Source organism: Amblyraja radiata, chromosome 9, assembly GCF_010909765.2.
Source record: "Amblyraja radiata isolate CabotCenter1 chromosome 9, sAmbRad1.1.pri, whole genome shotgun sequence".
In the NCBI taxonomy this organism is placed as follows: domain Eukaryota; kingdom Metazoa; phylum Chordata; class Chondrichthyes; order Rajiformes; family Rajidae; genus Amblyraja; species Amblyraja radiata.
In genome coordinates, this window is record NC_045964.1 from 36,629,273 (window position 1) to 36,653,346 (window position 24,074).

Below are 24,074 nucleotides of genomic sequence, written 5' to 3' on the forward strand. Positions count from 1 at the left end.
GAAAAAAATGCCAGTGAGCCCAAAGTCAACGGTGGGAAAGTTGTTGGAGGAGATTCTTAGGGACAAGATCTACCAGCATTTGGATAGGTATGGTCTGATTGAGGATAATCAGCATGGCTTTGTGCTTGGTAAATTGTGTTTCACAAACCTAAGAGTGTTTTTTGAAGAGGCCGCTAAGACAATTGATGAGGGCAGGGCAGTGGATGTTGTCTATATGGTCACTAGCAAGGCATTTGGCAAGGTCCCACACAGTAGGCCAGCCCGGAAGGTTAGATTGCATGGAATCCAAGGTGAACTATTGGATTCAAAATCAGCTTGGAGAAAGGAGTCAAAGGAGAGTTGGTTTTCTTGATTGGATGCCTATAAAAAGTGGTGTGCTTAGGGATCGGTGCTATTCCTGCTGCTGTTTTGTTACATACAGTAACGATTAGAATGACAATGTAGTTAACAATGTTAGAAAAAGAGGTTTTACACATTGGTATTTTTTTCTTTGGAGCTTGGGAGGTTGAGGGGTGACCTTATTAACATGTAAAGGATCATGAGGGGCATGGGTAAAGTGAAAGGTCACAGTCTTTTTCCTAGACAGATTTCTAAAACTAGAGGACATAGGCTTAAGGTGAGAAGGGAATTTCAGAGGGTCATAGAAAGCTATGGAAGCAGATACAATTATGACTTTCGAATTACATTTTGACAAATATATGGATAGGAAAGGTTAAGTATGGGCCAGATGCAGTAAATGGGATTGGCCCAATATGGACAAGGTGGGCCAATGGGTCTGTTTCTGTACTGTACAACTCTATTACTGTGTGATGAAGGGTAATGAATTGCGCAGCAAAATTCCAGTTTACAATTTTATTTCAAGCACATGCATACCTTACGATATGCCTCTGCCCGACACACATATGCTTTTGTGGAGGTTGGCTCAACCTTTAAGGCATCTGTAAATCTGTGGATGGCTTCATAATAGTGATCCATTTTTAAGAGGAAAATAAGCCCAAGGTTTATGTGAGCTAAAGAAACCGCTCTGGAAATAAAACACAGGGTATATTAGTCACACAGTTAAGCTCTGATTTACCAATAATATATTACAAGATTCAGAATTTAAAGTTCAATATTCTCATTTATGTTTTATGGATGGTAACCTGAAATTATTCACCTAGGGCGCAGCAACAAAGTTTTGAGTTACATTTTGCTGGGAGGTGATGAACAGCATACACCAGATAGAAAACAATCCTAACACAAAATATCATTGGCTATTAAGCGTTTCAGTTACTTCTTATAACTACACCTAAAAAGTGTGTGTCAATAGGTTATTTAACCATAGGAAATTTCAAAGCTGATCATCCTAGTGACTGTGCACAGTCCTAACAAAAGTTAGGTAAAGAATCAGCAAAATGAATAGTGTCTGATTTATTCCACACACACAATTTAAAATCCTGAAGGCGTAACATAGTTATCTTTGTGTAATCCAGAATAATATCAGTTTTGGATTGTGAATCATGATAATTCAAAATATAGAATGAATTTATTCAATAGTTCAAATTATAACAGGAAAGTAGTAAAAAAACTACTGGAAGCAAGGAAACTGTGTGAGGGAAAAAACAGGATATATCAAAGCCAGCAACAGATGACTTGAGGCGTAGGTTCCCTGAGAGGCTGATTATTGGCTAGATACAGTATGAGCCAAAGAGGGATACATTGTTGCAAACAGTGGAAATGGTCACTGGACTTAGTGGGGGATGGGGTTTTGTAGAAGTTACCTAAAATTGGAGAATGCAACATTTATACCACTGGGTTGCAACCTTGTCAAGCAAAAGATGAGGTGCTGTTCCACTCATTTATATGTGACCCCCCCTCTGGCAATAGAGGCCCACAAGCTACCTAAGCCCCCCACGGGCCCGTTTGCATATTATATTACTAAACCAAACAGTGTAAGGTGAATTTCATTGTAAGCAGCCTCATGTAAACAAGTCATACTTATATCTTGTGCAATCAGCTAACTAACTGAAAATGAAAGAAGCTTCAGGCAGGTACCTGTCGAGCTTGATTACCCATTCAAAGTCCCATATAGCTGCAGGCCACTGGTTGAGCTCAGTGTACAAAATTCCACGATGTAAAAACGAATTCAAATTCTCAACCTCATTATTGATAAGCACTGCGGAGGAAAGCACATAAACTGTTCAGAACATCTGTTTAACGAGCGTACAAGAAGTAAAGTATATCAATTTAAATACTGGTTTGTAAAGCACCTTTTTGTGCTGTTATCTAATATCAAGTCAAGAGTGTTTAATTGTCATAGGTACCGAAGGTGGAACAATGACGTTCTTTCTTGCAGCAGCATAACAGGCCCGTAAAAACAGTACTCATAGATAATATAATAAATTTTTAAAAATTCACTCTCAACCCCATTTTCCTGTCTTCTCCCCATAACCTTTGACACCCTTACTCATCAAGGATCTATCCATCTCTGCTTTAAAAATACCCATTAACTTGGCCTTCACAGCCGTCTGTGGCAATGAATTCCACAGATTCACCACCCTAAAGGGCGGCACAATGGTGCGGGAGCAGCACAGTTGCATACAGGATGGCACTGTGGTGCAGCGGTGGAGTTGTTGCATTACAGCGCCAGAGACCCACGTTTAAACCTGATTGCGGGTGTTGTATGGAGTTTGTACGTTCTCCCTGTGAACTCGTAGGTTTTCTCCGTGTGCTCCAGTTTCCTCCCATCCTCCAAAGACGTGCAGGTTTGTGGGATAAGATATATCCAGGGACATTGTCAGTAACATACGACTCTGTGAGTACAATTTTGTCATACTGTTGCTTAACTTCCATGCGACAGCTCTACCTATTTGGCCAGCATTCTCCAGATACTTTGACAAATACTTTGGAAGGTTGACTGAGCTGGCAACTTATTATTGCATCTGAATTAAATGCCAGGTGGTCCTTCCATCTTTATTCCTTCTAAGTTTGAATGTAGCAGCAGTAGTGCATCTGAAGGCCTTGTTAGGTTATTTCAGAGGACTTTTGATAATTAATCACTTAGTTGAACCTACAATATATTAAGGACGACAAATTTCTCCTTACGGAGTTATTTTTACAACAATCTGTGGATTACAAATTCTAAATAATTTTTCTTACAAATGTTCTTAGCATCTGCATAACCACTAACCGCAATGTAAATTTAATGTACTATCCACCTGAAACACTGAAGTCCTGTAAAGCTTTATACGGGTGAACCTTTCGTAGCAGGCAAGCTCTATGATAGAAATCCATCCAGTTGTTAGGTTCCAAATGTATTGCAACAGACAGATCCACAATAGCCTCTCTGAACAGTCCTTGCTTAGCATATGCTTGTCCACGATAATCCCTGGAAATGAAATTACAGATTCATTGATGTATTATAATCTTAGGATGAAGTCAAAAAGGCACAACAGAGGATGTACTTCCTGCGGCAGCTGATGAAGCACAATCAGCCACAGGCAATGATGGTCCAATTCTACACGGCCATTGTAGAGTCTGTACTCACCTTCTCCATCATGGTCTGGTTTGGTTCAGCCACCAAGCACGACACCTGGAGGCTGCAGTGAATCGTCCGATCAGCAGAGAAGATTATTGGCTGCAACCTTCCCTCCATTGATGAACTGTACACTGCAAGGGCCAGGAAGCGAGCGGGCAAGATCATCTCTGACCCCTCTCAACCTGGCCACAAACTCTTTGAATCACTTCCCTCTGGAAGGCGACTCTGGACTGTCAAAGCTGCCACAGCCAGACATAAAAACAGTTTTTATCCACGAGTAGTTGCTCTACTCAACAGCCAAAAATGTGTAGCCTTCCTTTGATCTGGTATTTTGTTGGTTCACATGCTTGATCAATGGTGTTTTATCATTAATGTTTTATTATTATTAATGTTTAGTGTTTTCTGAGTCATTCGTAACTGTCACTGTATGTCATGTTGTTACTTGTGGGCAGAGCACCAAGGCAAATTCCTTGTATGTGAATACTTGGCCAATAAACTTACTTACTTACTTATTCAACCCTGTCTGTCTGCCCCCAGCTGATCATTTAATGCTATTCCTCTGCACATTCCCCTTTGTCCCACTTAGTTTTGTTTGTACTTGTTTAAATGTGTTTACAGGTACTCCCCAGCTTACAAACGCCTGAGCTATAAACAGCCCATACATACAAATAAGCAGTGGAATGAATTTGCCAGCTGCTGTGGGGCTGCAGGCATCTTCTGTGTAAGGGAACTCAGTATGCAGCCACATTTCTGAGAAACAGAACCATGTCATAACTTACGGAGGACCCGGAGAGTAATGCTTAGAATTGAGTCCGTGGAGGACACTTTTAGAAACCAGCACTTGGGATAATTATGTGGATAGAGTAGGCAGATCATGCTGGTCAAAAATCCGTTCATTATTCCATAGATTGGACTGATCAACTTATTAGAATGACCATTCAATTATATTTTCCAACCCTCCCTGATTGCACTGAGATAAGAGGAGATAAAGAGATATTGTAGGGTGGGTTCAACAGATTGGAAAAATATGGATACAGCTAAAGGGAAAGAAAGCGCAAGAGAGGTTACCAAAGTCTCCAAAATAAGAAATAGGACAGAAAGTAAAAAAATGGATAAGATTCTAATGTCAGGCAACATGGGACCATTTTAAGAAGAGGGATGATAAATATAGAACTGAAGGTGTTATATCTAAATGCATGTAATATACAAAACAAGGTGGATGAGCATGTACCGCAATTGCCGCAATTGTACACATCCTATCGAAAAGGCAGGCTCTGTTAATAAGGGCAGAGGGGCTTGGGTGGCTCTGTTAATAAGGAATGAAATCCCATCCTTGGCAAGAAATGACATAGGAACAGAAGATGTAGTGGAGTTGAAACTGCAATGATAAAAAAGAACTTGATGGAAGTTATATTCAGGCTTCCTAATATTAGTCAGGATGTATGGCACAAATTACATCAGGAAAGAGAAAAGGCATGTAATAAAGACAAAGTTACACTGGTCATGGGGGATTTCAATATGCAAGTAGATTGGGAAAATCAGATCGGTCCTGGATCTCTTATTTGTCAAGCATTCATTATGCAGGTAAATGGTACAGTATTGTAATTTATAAAATATTTGTCAAATTTTCACAAGAATAACACTTAGATTGTGCTCTGGGATTGATGCAGAATGTAGGTTGCACGTCTAGAATAACTTTAGTTACATCAATCGTACATGCTCGCTCAGATGACCCTGCGGTTTTCCTGAACTGCATAGGATTTGATTCTATTAATGTGCAACTGATTTATGATCAATAGCAGTCCTTTATATAGATCTATTACCAGTTTCCTGGTGGCTGCCATTCTGCTCTTATACTGCCTTTATATTACCTCTGCATAGTCAGTGAGAGGGTGTGTACTCACTGACCAGAGGAATTCTCTGCAACCCTGTATCTGACTTCCTCTCAAGAAGCCACACTCAGTAACTAAACTGCACCTCACAACCATGTGATCCATTATAACATTAAAAAAACAGAACAGTACAGCACAAGAATAGGCCCTTCAGCCGACAATGTCTGTGTTGACATGATGCCAAGACCATCTGTTATCAGCCTACACATAATCCATAATCCATATCCCATTCCCTGAAGATCCATATGCCTATCTAAAAGTCTCTTAACTGCTATTATATCTGCCTCATCCGCCACTTCCTGTAGCATAGTCCAGGCACTAACGACCTTCTGTGTGAAAAATCCTGCCTCCGCACATCTTCTTTAAACGTTATTCCTCTCACCTTAAAGTTATGCCCACTAATTGTTGATTTTTCTATCTTGGGGAAAAGGTTCTGACCGTCTATACTATCAATGCCTTGTCTGATTTTATATACGGTACTTCTTATATAGCCATATTTTATATAGGCATCATTCTGGTATATCTCCTCTGCACCTTTCTAAAGCCTCCACATCCTTCCTTTAATGGGGTGACCAGAATTGCACTCAATATTCCAAATGCAGCCTAACCAAAGTCCTACAAAGCAGCATCGTGGCTTTTTGAAAGTCCAGATACACCACATCCACCGGATCTCTCGTCCATTCTACTTATTAGATCCTCAAAAAATTCCAGAAGATTAGTCAAGCATGCTTTCCATTTCATAAATCCATACATTGATCTATTAAATCCTAGCTCAAGCTAATCATTGACCCACTCAATAATTGCCTGATGACCCTGGGTTGAATGCAATTCTAAATTAATGAATGCTCTCAAAGCCACACACGTGTGATTATGTGACAATACTGATTCTAGAGAAGGGAAAAAACTTAAATTAGTTTCAGTTAATGTGATAGAGTCTTACAGCATGGAAAAAGGCCTTTAGCCCAACTTGTCCATTACAACCAAAATGCCCCCTATCTAAGCTACTCCCATTGGCCCATATCCCTATAAACATTTCCTATCTATGTGTCTAAAAGCTGTTATAATACTTGCTTCAACTAACCTGTCTGGCAACTCATTCCATATGCTCAAATCCCTCTTGGTGAAAAACTTGCATCTCGGGTTCCTATTAAATATTTCCCCTCTCAACTTACATGAAACATTTACAGCTGTAAATAATTGTGACCATCGCAGATGTCAGATCAATCTTCCTGAGAACGAACCCACCAAAAGAAACAGGGCCAGGTGGAGTTCCCTACCATGTCCTCAAAATCTTGATGCATTAACAAGCAGGAGAATTATCTGATATTATCTGAAATTATCTGATCTGGGGTATTGCGTACAGTTTTGGTCTCCTAATCTGAGGAAATACATTCTTGCCATAGAGGGAGTGCAGAGAAGGTTCACCAGACTGATTCCTGGGATGTCAGGACTTTCATATGAAGAAAGACTGGATAGACTCGGTTTGTACTCGCTAGAATTTAGAAGATTGAGGAGGGATCTTATAGAGACTTACAAAATTCTTGAGGGGTTGGACAGGCTAGATGCAGGAAGATTGTTTCCGATGTTGGGGAAGTCCAGAACAAGGGGTCACAGTTTATGGATAAGGGGGAAATCTTTTAGGACCGAGATGAGGAAAACATTTTTCACACAGAGAGTGGTGAATCTCTGGAATTCTCTGCCACAGAAGGTAGTTGAGGCCAGTTCGTTGGCTATATTTAAGAGGGAGTTAGATGTGGCCCTTGTGGCTAAAGGGATCAGGGGGTATGGAGAGAAGGCAGGTACAGGATACTGAGTTGGATGATCAGCCATGATCATATTGAATGGCGGTGCAGGCTCGAAGGGCCGAATGGCCTACTCCTGCACCTATTTTCTATGCTATGTTTCTATATCTTTAATCTCTCCCTAAGCCAAACTGCAATAACCATCTACTTTATCATCCTGTGCAGGAAGGAACTGCGAAGATGCTGTTTTACATCGAAGATAGAGACAAAATGCTGGAGTAACTCAGTGGGTCAGGCTGCATCTCTGGAGAAATGGAGTAGGTGACATTTCGGGTCGGAACCCTTCTTCCGACTACTTCAGAAAGTAGTGTGTATCTACAGTACTTTATCATCTTGGTATCAAAGATAAACCAAGGTAGCATGTCTAAGGACTATCATTTGGTAGCTCAGACATACACCACCATGACCTGCTTTAAAAGACTGGTAATGGTGCATATTAACTCCACCCTACCAGACAACCTGGACCCATTGCAATTTGTCCCATGGCCGATGTTATCTCCCTGACCCTACACACATTGTTGGAACATCTGGTTAACAAGGATGCTTATGTCAGACTCCTATACTTGACTGTAGCTCTGACTTCAGCACCATAATTCCAACTAAACTCATCTCCAAACTCCTGGACCTTGGACTCAGCACCTCCCTCTGCAACTGGAATCATGTCTTCTTGACCCAAAGACTGTAATTAGCAAAGATAAGCAACAAAATATGCATGAAAGCCATGAAGAAACAGTAGTAAAACTACTTTACAAGTACATTTTCCACAGATTTTTCACCAGTTTACAAAAAAAATTAAAGTGGTCAGGTGAAGATTATCAGCAAATGTACCTTGTACGTATCTTTCAAAATTTGCCTACATTATAGAAAGGAAGCTTTAAAAATAATTTTAAAGCTACATAGCTTACCTTGCTTGAGCATTGTTAGGCTCATCTTTAATTACTGCTGTAAAGTCTTTAATTGCTGTTGGCCAGTTGGAAGTATCAAAATAATATAGGCCATGTTTCATCAGAGCATCTGTTCTTTTGGGATTCAAAGTAAAAGCCTATAATAAAATATATTACGAATCACATTGTGACATTTGTAACTGCACCACTCTTTTATTGGTCACCTTTTGTTCAACTATTTATTATCTTATTATAACATAATTTGGCCATCTTTTAACACCACAAAATCAACAACATTAATTTTTATGAACATACAGTTTTTAATGATCTGACACACAATACAGCCGCATTACACTAAATACTCCATGTTATACAAAATTTGCTGTTTTAAAAATATACACTTTGCACTAATGTTCTGGCCAACACAAATTTCACATCTTCCTTTCCCAAATGAGTAAAATGAACTCATCAGCAAATTTTTTTCAAATGCCTGTACCAGATATTTGAGCACAAATTCTACACGCTTTAAGTCGAGACTCTGAGCGAGGGCTATATGTATGTAGTGATGTTTGTATTTAATCTATGAACCACTGTTGTGTAACGTTAGTACCTCCACCAATGTAAAGCATTTTGGCCAACGAGACTTGTTTTTTTAAATGTGCTATATAAATAAAAGTGACTTGACTATTCTCATTTTCACAATTACCCTAAAAAAAGTGAACATTTTGGGAAACGTGATAAAACATAATGTGTAATCAGATTAGGCTATTGGTGAATGTGGAAATTGCTGTACCAGCATGGAGTGTCATTATGAGAACTTCCAATTTCTTCTTCATCTTCCTCCATTTTATTTGTACTCTTTACTAAATTTTCTGTCATTCATCCTAACAATTATTTAGTTAGCTCAGCAATATGTGTTGACTCTCTGCTCCTCTTGCCCGTTTAGTTTATTAATTACCATTTAGTATTTGATTATACTTTTTCTTCTCCACACAAAACTATACTACCTTGTACTTCTCTGTATTGAAATTAATTAGCAATCATGCATCAATTCTGAAAGTTTGTTAAGACATGTCTCTGTATTATCTGTACTCTCCAATGTAATGCTGTCCATGTTTTGAAATAGTCTTTTCCATCTTTGTGACCAAATGGTTTAAATTAATAATGAACCAATGACCCTGGCGTTAATCCTTGCAGAATATCGCCTCCAGGTTATGTCGGTAACCATTTTTACCCTCGACTTGGTTTTCTCATTTACAGACACCCTATTATTTACTCTGATACATTTTCATTGAGGACAGTCAAAACCTTTTAAAATCAATGATTCTGAATTTCTACTGTTTTATGGCAATGACAAAGTGCTGACATTTGGAAACTGTTAATTATGAATCTCTGCTGTTTTGTGACATTAAAAAAAAGGGAAAAACTGCAGAAAACTGATTTCAGTTAAAACCATCAAATCTGTGTGACTACAGAAATTGTTCGAGAAAATATTTTTAAATTACACGTTACTTACCATGCGATAATCTTCCATAGCCATAAGCAGATCATTACTAGCCTCATACAACTGAGCTCTTCGAAAGTAAATGTCTTCATCAGGTCTGCATTTGAGTCCTTGAGAATAATTTATGATTGCCATTGTAATGTCCCCTTTATCTCTGTAAATATCGCCCTTTGATGTGTAAGCATCTAAGAACAAAAATAGATTAAATAATTATGTATGGATTCAATTTGGAGGAAATTGTTTTGGAAATTTGTTATACTAATGGATGAAGCCTCATTTTAATGACAGGAAATGCATGCTCCAAGCTATTTTGCTGATTTTAAATATTTAGATCCACATATTAATTCTTGAATATATATTAATAACATTTCAAACAAACATATCAGGAGAATTCATTGGATTGTAATACAATTTGGATTGCAAATTCAGAATAATTAAATTCTAAGTGTACATTTTTCAGATGTAAATGTTAAATATATTTAAGACATTAAATCTAAAAGAATAAGTACATTACCATACCTGCGTGATTCTTATTGTGCTTAAGTATATAGTTTAGATCATCCAGTGCTTCAGATGTTTTCATCTGTAGAAGGTAAATTAAGTGTCTGTGCCAATAAGCATTAAGCAGCATTGGTTCTAATTTAATTGCCTAAAAAACCAAAAACAATTACATTATTATTTTAATGGATTTTATATTACCCATTTTGATCAGTGACATAGTGCCATAGACATCAATGACAAATGTCAAATCAATACAGTGTTTGCAATTGGTAGGGTATTCAATCAAACAACTCCAATAAATGCATATATTGTAGCGAGTCCAAACTTTGTGATCAAACGGTTACTTTATTAACAAGATAAGTTTAATATACATGTGCGTTTGGGACTCTCTAAGTCATTGTGAGTTATTGTTGTGGCTGCTGAGCGAGGGTGTTGACTCGTGCTCAGCTCCTTGTTGACTAACGATCTCCAGGTAAGATCTGCTGATGTAGCAGGACATTCCCCTTAATCCATGATGTCACGTGGCAGTCCTCTTAACCACTGACAAGGGTTCGACAGTAAGTGGTCTGACCACCAGGTGATACCACAATATGTTATAAAATGTTAGATCACACATTACATGGGCCGCGGAACCGGAGGCCTTTTTTGGCAAGACATGTTTCAATGTCTCTGGCTTTGGACGAGGCGCTGCTGTGCCCTGAGCAACCTGGTCGTGGGTGTTGGAGAGCCGGGATGGAGGGAGGGATGGAAGCAGCGGCGGGGGCAGATGCGGACGGGGAGCCTGGACTGGCGAGGGTTAGCTGGGCTTGCGAGTCACTCGCTGCTGCTCCGGGAGCAGCCTCAGTGCAAGAGTCCCGGGCCGTCAGAGGCGTTGGAAGCGTTGAGAGAGTCTCTGCGTCAAATTCGCCCTGGTGACTGGCATGGACCAGGCTGCGGCTCGGTGGATCCTGGAGGACAACCAGTGTCTGCTGGAAGTAGGTACCAAGCACTGGGTAGATGCGGTGTAAGATAGTGGCCTTCAAATGGGGGTGGTTGGACAAAGCATCCTGCTTGCCTGCTAGATTTTCACTTATTGTAACTGCAGGAAAAACGTTCCCGATGCTGGGGGAGTCCAGAACCAGGGGTCACAGTTTAAGAATAAGGGGTAGTCCATTTAGGACTGAGATTAGGACAAACTTTCTTCACCCAGAGTTGTGAACCTGTGGAATTCTATGCCACAGAGGGCAGTGGAGGCCAATTCACTGGATGTTTTGAAGAGAGAGTTACATTTAGCTCTTGGGGCTAGCAAAATCAAGGGATATGGGGAAAAAACAGGGGTACTTAGATGAACAGCCATGATCATATTGTATGGTAGTGCTGGCTCGAAGGGCCGAATGGCCTATTCCTGCACCTATTTTCTATGTTTCTATGCTTGAGTGTTTCTTGGTTTCTTGGTTTCTTGGTCCTCCAAAATATTCCAAATGGAATTTAAACTGGAGATGGTGGAGGGAAGACTTAAGCTAGAAAGGGTTTTTTGGGAAGAAAGAGCTACCTTAAATTTAGTTGTATCTGGTTGGGTAACTATGGTAGGGTGAAGATTATTCCATGCTTTAATTTTGCGGGGAAAGAACAAATTGCTGTACACATCTGTCTTGGTAGCTGGAATCTTAAATTGGATCGAATGCCCTCGTCTGCTCCTAATTGGTTTGGGGTTGGTGTAGGTTTTGTAATCTATGTTGAGCTGACCATTTAACATTTTGTAAAAACAGGTCAAACGATGAGCTTCACGTCTGTTCTAGAGAGGGTTCCACCCCAGTGAATTCAGAAGTTTGGTAACACTCGCTTCTCTCTCCTAGGTGTTAGTACCAAATCGAGCTGCCTGTCTTTGGACATGTTCGATGGAAAAAAAATGTTAGTCTGTGTATGGGTCCCATGCTGCAACTGCGTAGTCCAAATGAGGTCTAACGAGGGTGAGTTATAGCTTCTCCTTGACAGAAGTTGAACAATGATGAAAGTTGCGCCTCAGAAAATTTAGGACACCTGTTGTTTTCACCGTTGCATGATGAGTCTGACCATTCCAACACAGATCATTCTGCAATTTGATGCCAAGATACTTGGTTTGTTTGGATTCTTCAGGGTGGCACCAAGTATATTGTAAGATGTTTCGCCTGGATTCCTCTTTCTGGTGACACGCATGGTTTCACATTTGGAAGGGTTGAACTGCATGCCCCATTGTTGTGACCACTCAACCATTGTATCGAGATCCTTTTGGAGAGCATCTTCATCATCGGCTGACTTAATTGGACGGTACAGCAAACAATCATCAGCGAATAGTCTGGTCGTACTTGCGACTTTTTCATGGATGTCCTTTATGTAAAGCAAAAACAGATGTGGGCCAAGTACTGTGCCCTGAGGTGTACCGCTCAACACTGGACACCAATTGGAGCTCTTTCCGTTCACTCACGCGCTGAAGACAGGAAACTGGAAATCCATCGTTTCGTGGTGGAACGAATACCATAGAAGCTAAGCTTCCGAAGCAGTCTCTGGTGTGGGATGACATAAAATGCTTTAGAAAAGTCCAGTACTACTAAATCCGTGATGACGTTACCATCAAGGTGCTTGGCCAGGTTATTTGTCGTCAGGATAAGCTGAGACTCACAGGATCCATGCCTCCTAAATGCATGTTGGTTGTCAGCAAGAATGTTATGTTTGCTCACGTGTCGCATCAGATTACTATCAATTAAATGCTCCAGCAGTTTGCAGCAGGTACTTGTTAATGAAACAGGATGATAATTCGCTGGGTTGGTGGTTGAACCCTTCTTAAAGAGAGGAGTGATGTTAACATTCCTCCAATCCAGCGGAACATCACCTGAGTCAAGCGATTGTTGGAAAATGAACTGCAAAACTGGAGCCAGTTCTTCGGCTGCGATCTTGAGGGCTTGATTCTGTATCTGATCTGGTCCAATTGCTTTTACGATACGATACGATACGATACGATACGATACGATATGATACGATACGATACGATACAATTTATTTGTCATTTAGACCCCTTGAGGTCCAAACGAAATGACGTTTCTGCAGCCATACATTACAAACAAATAGACCCAAGACACAACATAATTTACATAAACATCCATCACATTGCTGTGATGGAAGGCCAAAAAAACTTATCTCTCCACTGCACTCTCCCCCCCGATGTCAGAGTCAAAGTCAAAGTCAACTTTTGTAGTATTGATGTTGATTTCATAGTGTATGGCAATAAAACTCGACCACTTGATTTTGAAGCATTTATGCATGGTGGAGGTATAATGTAGTCATAGAGTGATACAGTGTGAAAACAGGCCCTTCGGCCCAACTTGCCCATACCTGCCAACATGTCCCAGCTACACTACCTGCTTTTGGTCCATATCCCTCCAAACCAATGTATCAGTCTAACAGTTTCTTAAATGTTGCGATAGTCCCTGCCTCAACTCCTCCTCTGGCAGCTTGTTCCATACACCCACCACCCTTTGTGTGGAAACAGTTACCCCTCAGATTTCTATGAAATCTTTTCCCCTCACCTTAAATCTGTCCTCTGGTCCTCGATTCACCTACTCTGGGCAAGACACAGTGCATTGAAATGTATATTTCTAATGCATTTTAGATTTCTCAAAATTCTTACTTTAAAAAATGTAACGTTTCCACAAACATATACCCCTTTTATTAATGTCATGGTTTGATGATTCTAAATTCAAATCAAAATGAAATATACGTCAAAAGGAGAACACATACTTTCAAAATACTCTAATTTTTCCCCATGCAAAACATAATTTGCATGACTTTCAAAATCAGGAAATTTTATGATTATTTCTTGTCCCTTTTTCCAACTACAAACAAAAAAAATAGGACTTGAAATTATAACACATTTTAAAGTTTTTTTGTCAAATGTTCTGTACCGTGGAAGGTACTGACGTCGATCCGGGGGGAGAGGGGGGGGGGAGAGATGGGGGATACATACCCCCACTTTTTGAGGTGGGGTATGGTCTGTATTATTATCCCCCAGTTTTTGGAGGTCGAGCAATAACAAAAATAATAATCACCTGGTCGTATCTCTCATGTAGGCCCTCCATGATCTTAAAAATACTTCAAACAAAAAACATTGAAATCATATTTCAATGCACTAAAACATAATTTTAATATATCAAATTTCAAAAAGTCCCTACCGTGGGAGTCCCTACCGTGGGCGCCCCCCTCCCACACCCTCCCCCCACTTGGTCGCTCCACTCCCTTGTCGGGTACCCCCAAGGTCAATGATCAGTGAAGACTCGGCTCCCCCCACTTTCAAAAATGCTCCACGGTCCCTGCATTACAATTAATATCATACAACCCTACAAAAAGCACGTGCATGCACATATCCACAAAATAACCCTTCCATCATACTGGTGATGGTGGTGTGATCTTGTTTTTTTTTTAAGAAGGTAAAGTATTATGGAAACATAAAGAACTGCAGATGATGGTTTATGAAAAAACCCCACAAAATGCCGATCAGCAGGTCAGGCAGCATCTCTGGATAACATTGATAGATGATGTTTTGGTCAGTGACATGTTTGATGGAAGGGGATGCGGGGGAGGGGGGAGGGGGAAGGAACAATATGGGTGCAAATCCAGGTGGAGCATAGGGAAGACCGGGGGGGGGGGGGGGGGGGGGGCTGAGGGGGGGAGGGAGCAAGGGGGGGGGATGAGGGAAGGGGGAAGGAGGCAGTTGTTTGTAGGTTGCATACCTAAAATTGGAGAATTCGTTGTTCGTACCATTAGGTTATTAGCTACCTAAGCAAAATACGGGATGCTGTTATTTCAGTTTGGAGGAGGCCAAGGACAGAAAGGTCTGCATGGGAATGGAAAGGGGAGTTAAAATAGTTAACAACAGGGAGATCTAGCAGGCCTTGGCTGATCAAGTGCAAGTGATCAATGAAATAGTTGCATAGTTTACGCTTAGTCTCGCCAATTTAGAGGCGGCTACATCAGGAAAACCTAATGCAGTAGATGAGTTTAGAAAACACAGGGTAAGGATGGGACAACTTTATAACAAAGGCACCTTTCTTTCATTTCAGGAGCTACAACAGACTTACGGACTCCACAAATGATTTTTTTTAGATATTTACAACTTAGAGATTATGTTAAATCAAATACACAAAACCTTGGAACTCGAGATCCAGAAATTCTTGATGATTGTTTGAATAAATATCCTAACACAGATAAATTAATATCTCATATTTATAATATCCTATTAGATAGTGAGTTACCACCAATGGATTTATATAGGCAAACATGGGAAAATGAACTAAGCCAACCAATAACAAACGATATTTGGGATGAAAGTTTACAACATATACATCAATGTTCATTAAATGCCAGACACTCTTTAATACAATTTAAAGTACTACATAGATTACATTACTCCAAAACAAAACAAAATAGAATCTTCCCATATATCTCCCCTAACTGTGATGAATGCCAACATTTAGAGGCTAACCTAACTCACACATTCGCAAATTGTATAAAAATCAAAAGCTTCTGGACGGACATTTTTAGAATCTATATTACTAAATCTCTGTTCTTGACCGCTTTTGGACATCTGTGCTGCGATTTCCGAGAGAACGCTGCCACCTATGGCCGTCATTTTTGGCCACCTCGCTCAGAGCCCCCCTCCCCCACTTGTGTGCCGAGGATTTTTCCCGTCGATGAAAAATGACAGAGATATTAATGTTTTTACAAAATTCCCCATTCTCTCTGCTGCCGCTGCTGGAGGGAGGGGGAGGGACTATAAAACCAGGAAGTGGTGTGCCTCAATCAGTGTCTGCAAGCTGGAGGGCACTTTGAGCTCTGAATGACTGAACAAATATCTACACAACTGTGAGTAAGCAATTCCTGCAAATGGTTGTTTGGGGGGTTTGGGGTTGAAGTTGGAGGGAAGGAAAGAGGCAGAGGAATGAGGGGAAAAAGAGAGAGCAAAAAAGAGAGAAGAACGAGCAAGAGGAGAGGAGGAGAGAAACAACAGGCGGAAGAGAATAGACGGGAGAGTGAGGAAGGGAGAGAGAGGAGAGAGCGAGAGGAGCGGCGGAGAGAAGAAGAGGCGAGAGAGAGAGAGAGAGAGAGAGAGAGAGGAGGAGAGAGAGAGAGAGAGCGAGACGAGAGAGAGAGAGAGAGAGAGAGCGACAAGAGAGAGAGACCGAAAGGAGAGAAGACACAAACAAATGACGACGAACAAAGGAGCCGAACAGAGAAAACGAGAGGAAACGGGGGGAGAAAGAAGCAACAGAAAGAAACGACCCAAAGGAAGAACGGAAAAAAACAAGAAAAGAAAAAAAACAAAAGACAACGGCCGAAAAAGACGACAAGACAAGGGGACAAACGGAACAAAGAGAAGCAAAAGAGATGCGAAAAAAGAAGAGCGACAAGAGAGAAAAAATCCAACCAAATCTCTCGAAACCATCTCTCCCCCCCCTCTCTCACCCTCTCTCTCTCTCCTCCTCCCCCACCTTCCCCCCTCACCCACCCTCCCTCTTCTCCTCCTCTCCACCCCCTCTCCCTCTTGCCGCTCTCTTTGTGTCACTGTCTCGCTCTCTGTCTCTGCCTCTTATCTCTCTGCCCTCACTCTATACCCCCCCCCCCCCTAGATGTGACTGCAAGTTGGGGGGCTATGCGTCAGTAGATAGAGTGGTTATGGGGTAAATGGAGCAAATTAATAATATTAATATAATATCAAGGGGGGTAATTAGCGTAAGTGCGGGGGGGGGGGGGGATAGTTAGTGTGTGTGACGCTGCATGCCGCCTCCCCCCCCCCCACAACCGCACGTTGGGGGAACAGACCCAACGGGTCTGCACTTGGTCTAGTAATATCTATAGTTGTCAACACTCAATTGGATCCCGATTTAAAACTAATAATATTAGGAATATCAGAACAAAGCCTAACACTTACAACAACCCAAAGAAACTTTATCGACTATAGTATAATAACCTTGAAAAAATTAATATTACATTTTGGAAACATTTTGGAAAGTTCCTATAACCCCCACAATTAAAATGTGGATTGTGGAAATGTCGGAGACCTTACATTTCGAAAGAATCAGATTTGTCTTAATGGACAAGCAAGAACTTTTTATCAGAATATGGTCTCCATTCATCGACTACTTGAAGGGGCAGACTGGTTCGGCACGGGAACCTGACTGAAACTCGAATTAAGGATTAGATGAAAAGTTATACTATATAATTTACGAACTTATCTTCAATGTTGTATTTTTAGTAAATTATTCCATTCTTCTTTATCATGCTTTTTCCTTTTTTTTTATTATCTCTCTTTCTTATTTTCTATCTATAATTAAAAAAATACTAGAAGCAGTTAATATCAATCGATAATATTAGTAATGTAGGAATGATATACATGAAATGTTTTTAATATGATATGTACCTGCCTCTAATAAAAGATTATTAAAAAAAAAAAGAAAACACAGGGTAAAGCATAATGTTTTGTTCTGCTGCCATTGTTTAAATTTGCTTTTACTTTTAAGATGCCGGTTTAATAACTGTTAATTCAATGAAAAGTTCAAGTTAATAGAAACAAATACACTTTGAAAATTGGAATTGATTCTTAGGTACAGTTTAAAAGCTTCAATATTATTATTTGATAGCTGTAATAATGGTTTGTGAAATATATTTAAAATTTAAAATAGGACAATGTGCTATTTTATGTGAGTGGCAACTGTACAAGGCAGGATGTAATTTGGAAGAAAGTTGAAGATAAAAATATTCAAATCAATTACATGCTGATGAGTTTTATGATCTGCATAAAACTATTAGAAATTGTTCCACCATAAGAAATGGATAGAAAAAGACAATCTTTCTCTTCAGTTGTCACTGTCCAACTCTAATTAGAGCACACGTGCAGTTTTATTTGCGCATGTGCCACGTGAGAGGAATGGTGATAAATTTCAAGAGGACATTAAATCAGATTGAGACTAGATGATGCCACAGTTTCTGCTTCTTCCTGGTAGCCTAGTCTTGACCACACAGTGGTGCTGGTGGTCTCGGGTTTGTCCCAGTGGCTCAGTCTTCCTCAAACCTGTGAAAGGGGAATACAGCTAGCAGGGAGGCTTCCCACTTTCTCTCCTTTCTTTCCCTACCCTCCCCCTGCTCCGGTCTCTCCCCCCTTCGTTCTTCCCTTCTTTCTTCCCTTCTTCTGCTTCTTTTCTCACCTTCTCCCCTCTGGCTGGAATTCCTAAGTTTTATACAGAGCATGCTGACAAGGTCCAAGCAGCCAATCGAATAACAGCTAATTTAGCCCAGCTATTACCAGTGATGCTGAGGATAGTCCTCTCTCAGCCGGTCTGCCAGTGATAGGGATCAGAGCTGCATCCAAGGGAGGGGCCGCTGTCACAATGTGCATATATTTATACTAATAATAAATAACAAACATAAAAACGCCAAATGTTACACTAGATTTTAATGAATGGAAATAATACTACCAGTAAAACAACTACCAGTATTATAATTATAAATCAGGTATCTTTAACTCAATGTATACCTACTTGATTTAAATCTTCCATGGCTAATTTCAGTTGTGCTAATTTTCTACGCAAAGCTCCTCGCCGACCGTAATAAAAAGCAGACTTTTTGCCTTGTACATTTATGAGGCGTGTTAGTTTGTTCACTTCAGAAAGCAAGTCATCCGGAGCCTTTTCAGATTCGGAAACAGTAGAGTACAAAGGATACATTTCCAGAGACAAATTCTGCAATTGTATCTCTCCCAAGCCGTTCATCGCTTGCTGAGATTTGTTTATTTTGTCATGCAGGGAACTGTCTTTTTGATCAATAGCTGCTTCTCGCAATGATTTCAATGGTGGAAAGACTTCATCAAACCACATGTTCCATATATTTCTGACCCATTCTCTATCAGCAACTCCTGTAGTGATTCCTCCTTGTGTTTTTACAAAAGTTTCAAAGTTAATAAAGGAAGGAAGACTGCACCTTCGCTTGAGTTTTATTGGTGGAGATGATCTTTCACTAATCACATGCAAACGAACACAAGTAGGCAAAGATGCAGACCTGTTTAAGAATGATTAAAACATTGTGTTATATACTATTATTCTATTTTTTTAATATAATTTTATTATGACATTGTTTTAAAATGAAATTGTAGTTACCTTGTAAGAATATTTGGATGCTTTGAAAATTTTTGGGAAATATAAGCTAGCTTTCGTGGAAGTAATGGCTTTTTCATATAAGCTTTAACTTTTTTTTGCTGGGTTTCACTTTTTCCAATCTTTGTTTCAACCTTTAGAAAATCCACATTTAGAGTTTGCTTAGAATCTTCTGAGTCTTGGAATTGAGTAACCTCCTTCATTAGATGTTCTGATTTTTCTTTTGAAAGTATATGTTCTTGGGTTGGTTCCAATGAAGCCAGAATTAGTTTATCTCTCTGGTACTCATTCTCCTTAATGGTGTTCTGAAAAGAACTCAATATTCTCAATGTCTTCGCGTCATCAGAAATACTGAGATTTGGTGAAGATTTATATATTTGCAACAAATTATCCTTGTCTGTCATTAGACTTGGTCCGTACTTTGCTTCTGAATTCTGAATTCAAACAAAAAGAAAACATAATATTATTTTACTTCACTTTATTATTTGAAACAAATATTTAAAAAACAAGTTGTTAATACAAAGATGTTGTGAAAAACACTTTTGCAAACACATAAAGCATCTATTGGCAAAATAAATACATTTAAAAAAGAGAAATGGAGCATACAAAGCATGAATTGTATTCAACATTTACAATTAACATTCATAACAAGTATATATAAATGTATTTTAGAACATTTTACTAGGAATGGATCCAATTAGCTAGAAATAGAAAAAATCTATTAAAACTGCCTATTCATTATGGTAACTTGTTCAGGCATGCATTTATGAAAAACAAAGGAGACTTGATTTCTATGATTAATATTCTGTCAAAAGTGCCTTAGAATCACTTGCCTCGTCTGAAAATCGTAGATCTGATAATGATTTGTGCTTTTTAAGGAGTGTTCTTTGCTGAAACAAAGTAGAAACAATTTACAGCACAACTTGCATTTACAGACACAAGGAACTGCAAATGCTGGTTTACAATACTCCCATATTGACCTTTCACTCCCCTTCAGATTCCCATACTGAACTTTTTGTCCTGGACCTCCCCCATTGCCAGAGTGAGGCCACATGCGATTCTCCTTCCCTTCTGTTCTGGACTTCCTCCATTGCCAGAGTGAGGCTGCATGCGCACTGGAGGAACAGCACCTCATATTCCGCTTGGGTAGTTTACAACCTAACGGTATGAACATCAAATTCTCCAATTTTATGGAACTAACCTACAAACAATGCCACCCGCTATTTCCCCACCTCTCTTCCCTGTGCCCCATCTGGATTTGCACCCATTTCACCCCTCCCATCACTTTCACCCATATTTTTCCTCTGGTTTCACAATTTGCACCTCTTCTATCCTTATCGCACACATAGAAACATAGAAAATAGGTGCAGGAGGAGGCCATTCGGCCCTTTGAGCCAGCACCATCATTCATTGTGATCATGGCTGATCGTCCTCTAACAATAACCCGTGCCTGCCTTCTCCCCATATCCCTTGACTCCACTAGCCCCTAGAGCTCTATCTAACTCTCTCTTAAATCCATCCAGTGACTTGGCCTCCACTGCCCTCTGTGGCAGGGAATTCCATAAATTCACAACTCTCTGGGTGAAAACGTTTTTTCTCACCTCAGTCTTAAATAACCTCCCCTTTATTCTAAGACTGCGACCCCTGGTTCTGGACTCGCCCCACATTGGGAACATTTTTCCTGCATCTAGCTTGCCCAGTCCTTTTATAATTTTATATGTTTCTATAAGATTCCCCCTCATCCTTCTAAACTCCAGTGAATACAAGCCTAATCTTTTCAATCTTTCCTCATATGACAGTCCCGCCATCCCAGGGATCAATCTCGTGAACCTACACTGCACTGCCTCAATCACAATGATGTCCTTCCTCAAATTAGGAGACCAAAACTGTGCACAATACACTGCACTTTTTGTCTTTTCAGCTCTGGCCTTTGTCCAACCATCTGCCTATCAAAAATCCCCCACACATGTATCCACCTATCACTTGCCAGGCTTTGTCCTCACCTCTCTTCCATCTTTCTCCCCCCCACCCCCCATCACCATAATCAGTCTGAAGAAGGGTCCCAACCCGAAATGTCGCCTATCCCTGTTCTTGAGAGATGCTGCTTGACCCGCTGAGTTACTTCAGCATTTTGTATCTTAATTTACATTTATAAACTGACCTAACGTGTGGCAAAATATCCCAGGTGTTTAGTAGGATCTACCAGGACAATGATTTTGACAACATCTTAAATAACAGATACATAAGGAGGTTGAGGACGGTTATTTCAGAGCTGTTGGGTAAGACTGTGAGCAAATTTGGGCCCCATATCTGAGGAAGGATGTGCTGGCTCTGGAGAGGGTCCAGAGAAGATTTACAAGAATCATTCCAGGAATGAGTGGGTTAGCATATGGTGAGCGTTTGACACCACTGGTCCTCCACTCGATGGAGTTTAGAAGGTTGAAACCTACTGGTAGCCTCGGACCAGAAGTCATAGCCTCAGAATCAAAGGGCGCTCTTTCAGAAAGGAGGTGAGGAGGAACTTCTTTAGTCAGAGGCAACAATATTAAAGATATGGACGACGCTCTTTTATTGATGGAACAAATATATGGTTAGAATGAAATACCCAGATGGTGAACGGTCTAGTTCAAATTTATGCCTTGGGTCAAAACAATGATCACAGAATGCAGTTTTGACTTCAAATCTCCTGATATATTCTTGGAAATTCTGTTATGTTGGTCAAGCAATATGACAAATTGGAGGCAATTTGACAAGATGAAGTGGCAAGATGGAACTGTCCATTTATATCTTCTATTTATCTATACTATTACTAAAACTCTCATCTTGTCCTCTACCAGTCTGCGTTGTGTTTTAATTTGTGCAAAAACGGTACCCTATATCGCTAGGATTTTTTCGCCACATTACTCACCGTTCAAATTTTGTTCCCGATCGGTGGAATATTACAAAAGTTATGAAGGTTTAAAAAATCGTGGGATCAGCAGATTCTTGCCTGTCAATCACCATGAAGGTAACGCCCCTGCCGGCACCCTCTGTTAATCACCGGGCAGGGTGAGGAGAATAAATTCCCAGAGGTGGGGCTGAGTCCGCGAGCCGTGCTGATTGAGTCCGCGAGCCGTGTGGATTGAGTCTGCGAGCCATGGTGATGTGGCGATTGCTGTAGCATCCTCTGGGATAGCAACAAAATGAATGCCTGGTGGGAGAACTGCACATTCTCGATTCAAGATACCCATCCAAGTGAACGAGAATACATTCTGCAACATTGCGAAGAACTCTAACACGGCACATTTGATGCGGCAAGTGAAACTCATTTTTTGGGATGAATGCCCAATGATTAGGAGAGAGTGCTTTGAAGCGGTGGACAGAACTCTTCAAGATGTATGCACCAACACTAAACCTTTTGGCGGCATTCTTACCATTTGTTGTGGTGATTTTTGACAACTCCTTCCTGAAAAGGGGAAATGATGCTGATGTTGAAAATTCCTGCATCAAGAAATCCTACTTGTGGCCACTTTTCACCAAGTTTCAATTGCTGACAAATATGCAATTAAGAGGGAGAAGGTGACTATTCTAAATTTTTGTTGAAAGTTGGAGAAGACGAGATTTTAAAGAATGAAGACGATGAAATTGAAATACCAGAAGACGTGGTTCTATCAGCAAAAACACTGGAGGATTATTTTGATTTCATCTATCCCGCATTTGACAATCCTGCAGAATTATTCTCCGATAATTATATCTTGGTTCCGCAGTACGATATGATGAGAAGCATCAATTCTCCATGTATCAGACCCTTCACTGGAATCATTAAGGAGTGCTTTTCTTTCAATGCTGTCACTGAGGGAACTGATGCTACTCATTTCCCAACAGAATTCCTCGATTCACTCGACATCCCTGGTTTATCACCACACAAACTGGAGTTGAGAAAAGGATCTCATGAGATTAATGAGAAACGTGGAACCCCCAAAGCTATGCAATGGAACGAGGATGATTGTGAAAGAGCTACACAATAATCTGATCGTTGCAAGAATCAACATGGGAGCCTTCAAAGATGATATTGTTCTCATTCCTAGGATAATGCTCAATTTGACATCTCCCCTTCAGCGGAGCCAATTCCCCATTCTGTCACGTTTTGCTATGACGATTCATAAAGTGCAAGGACAAACCATGGAGAAAGTGTTGATATACTTGATATACTTCGAGAAACTAGTATTTCAGCATGGACAATTATATGTGGCTCTTAGCCGAGGAAAGGTGAAGGAAAATGTCAAATTTTTCCTGAAGGATGGAACATCAACCTAGAATGTTGTCATTAAACGCATGCTTGGTTGAACGATGACTTCTGAGGTAAATTCTCAGATTTTCTTCAGGTTAAAATTTGACCATTCAATAATGTCTCTCTATTAATTGTGTGTCTTTTTTTCATCAACAGCAAAGAGACATTGAGATACAGTGATCAGCAGAATGCAACAAGAGACACAACAACAAAGAACCAGCATCGCCATTCAATGTGATCATGGCTGATCATCCACAATCAGTACCCCTTTCCTGCCTTCTCCCCATATGCCTTGATTCTGTTAGCCTAAAGAGCTCCATCTAACTCTCTTTTGAATTAAGACAAATCTGCCAAAGACAAATCAAAGCTTTCCCGGATCATCAATCAAGCAAGCAAAATAACTGGCAAAACTCAAAATCAATTATCAGTACTCCACACCCAGGCAGTTAAAAGGAAAGCCAACCTCATTACACAGGATCCCACCCACCCCCTGCACAAGTCCTTCCAACTTCTGCCATCAGGCCGCCGATATAAAGTCCCCCTATC

General features: G+C 40.3%; 2 protein-coding genes across 3 annotated transcripts in view; both read right to left on the bottom strand.

Annotated features, from left to right (window-relative positions):
* LOC116976976 overlaps positions 1 to 19,686 on the bottom strand; it is a 78,458-nt gene extending 58,772 nt beyond the window's left edge. For both annotated transcript variants that reach the window (XM_033027126.1, XM_033027125.1), the window contains exons 1-8: positions 19,262 to 19,686; positions 18,647 to 19,163; positions 10,119 to 10,248; positions 9,612 to 9,784; positions 8,117 to 8,253; positions 3,198 to 3,367; positions 2,035 to 2,155; positions 874 to 1,024 (exon numbers count right to left, since the gene is read on the bottom strand). In XM_033027126.1, coding sequence (XP_032883017.1) covers positions 874 to 1,024; positions 2,035 to 2,155; positions 3,198 to 3,367; positions 8,117 to 8,253; positions 9,612 to 9,784; positions 10,119 to 10,248; positions 18,647 to 19,163; positions 19,262 to 19,662 — 1,800 coding nt within the window. In that variant the 5' untranslated portion in view covers positions 19,663 to 19,686. The remainder of the gene's footprint in view (positions 1 to 873; positions 1,025 to 2,034; positions 2,156 to 3,197; positions 3,368 to 8,116; positions 8,254 to 9,611; positions 9,785 to 10,118; positions 10,249 to 18,646; positions 19,164 to 19,261) is intronic.
* A 369-nt stretch (positions 19,687 to 20,055) lies between these two features.
* LOC116976616 overlaps positions 20,056 to 24,074 on the bottom strand; it is a 103,749-nt gene continuing 99,730 nt past the window's right edge. Inside the window, exon 10 of the mRNA XM_033026442.1 lies at positions 20,056 to 20,148. Within this exon, the coding sequence (XP_032882333.1) occupies positions 20,056 to 20,148 (93 nt within the window). The remainder of the gene's footprint in view (positions 20,149 to 24,074) is intronic.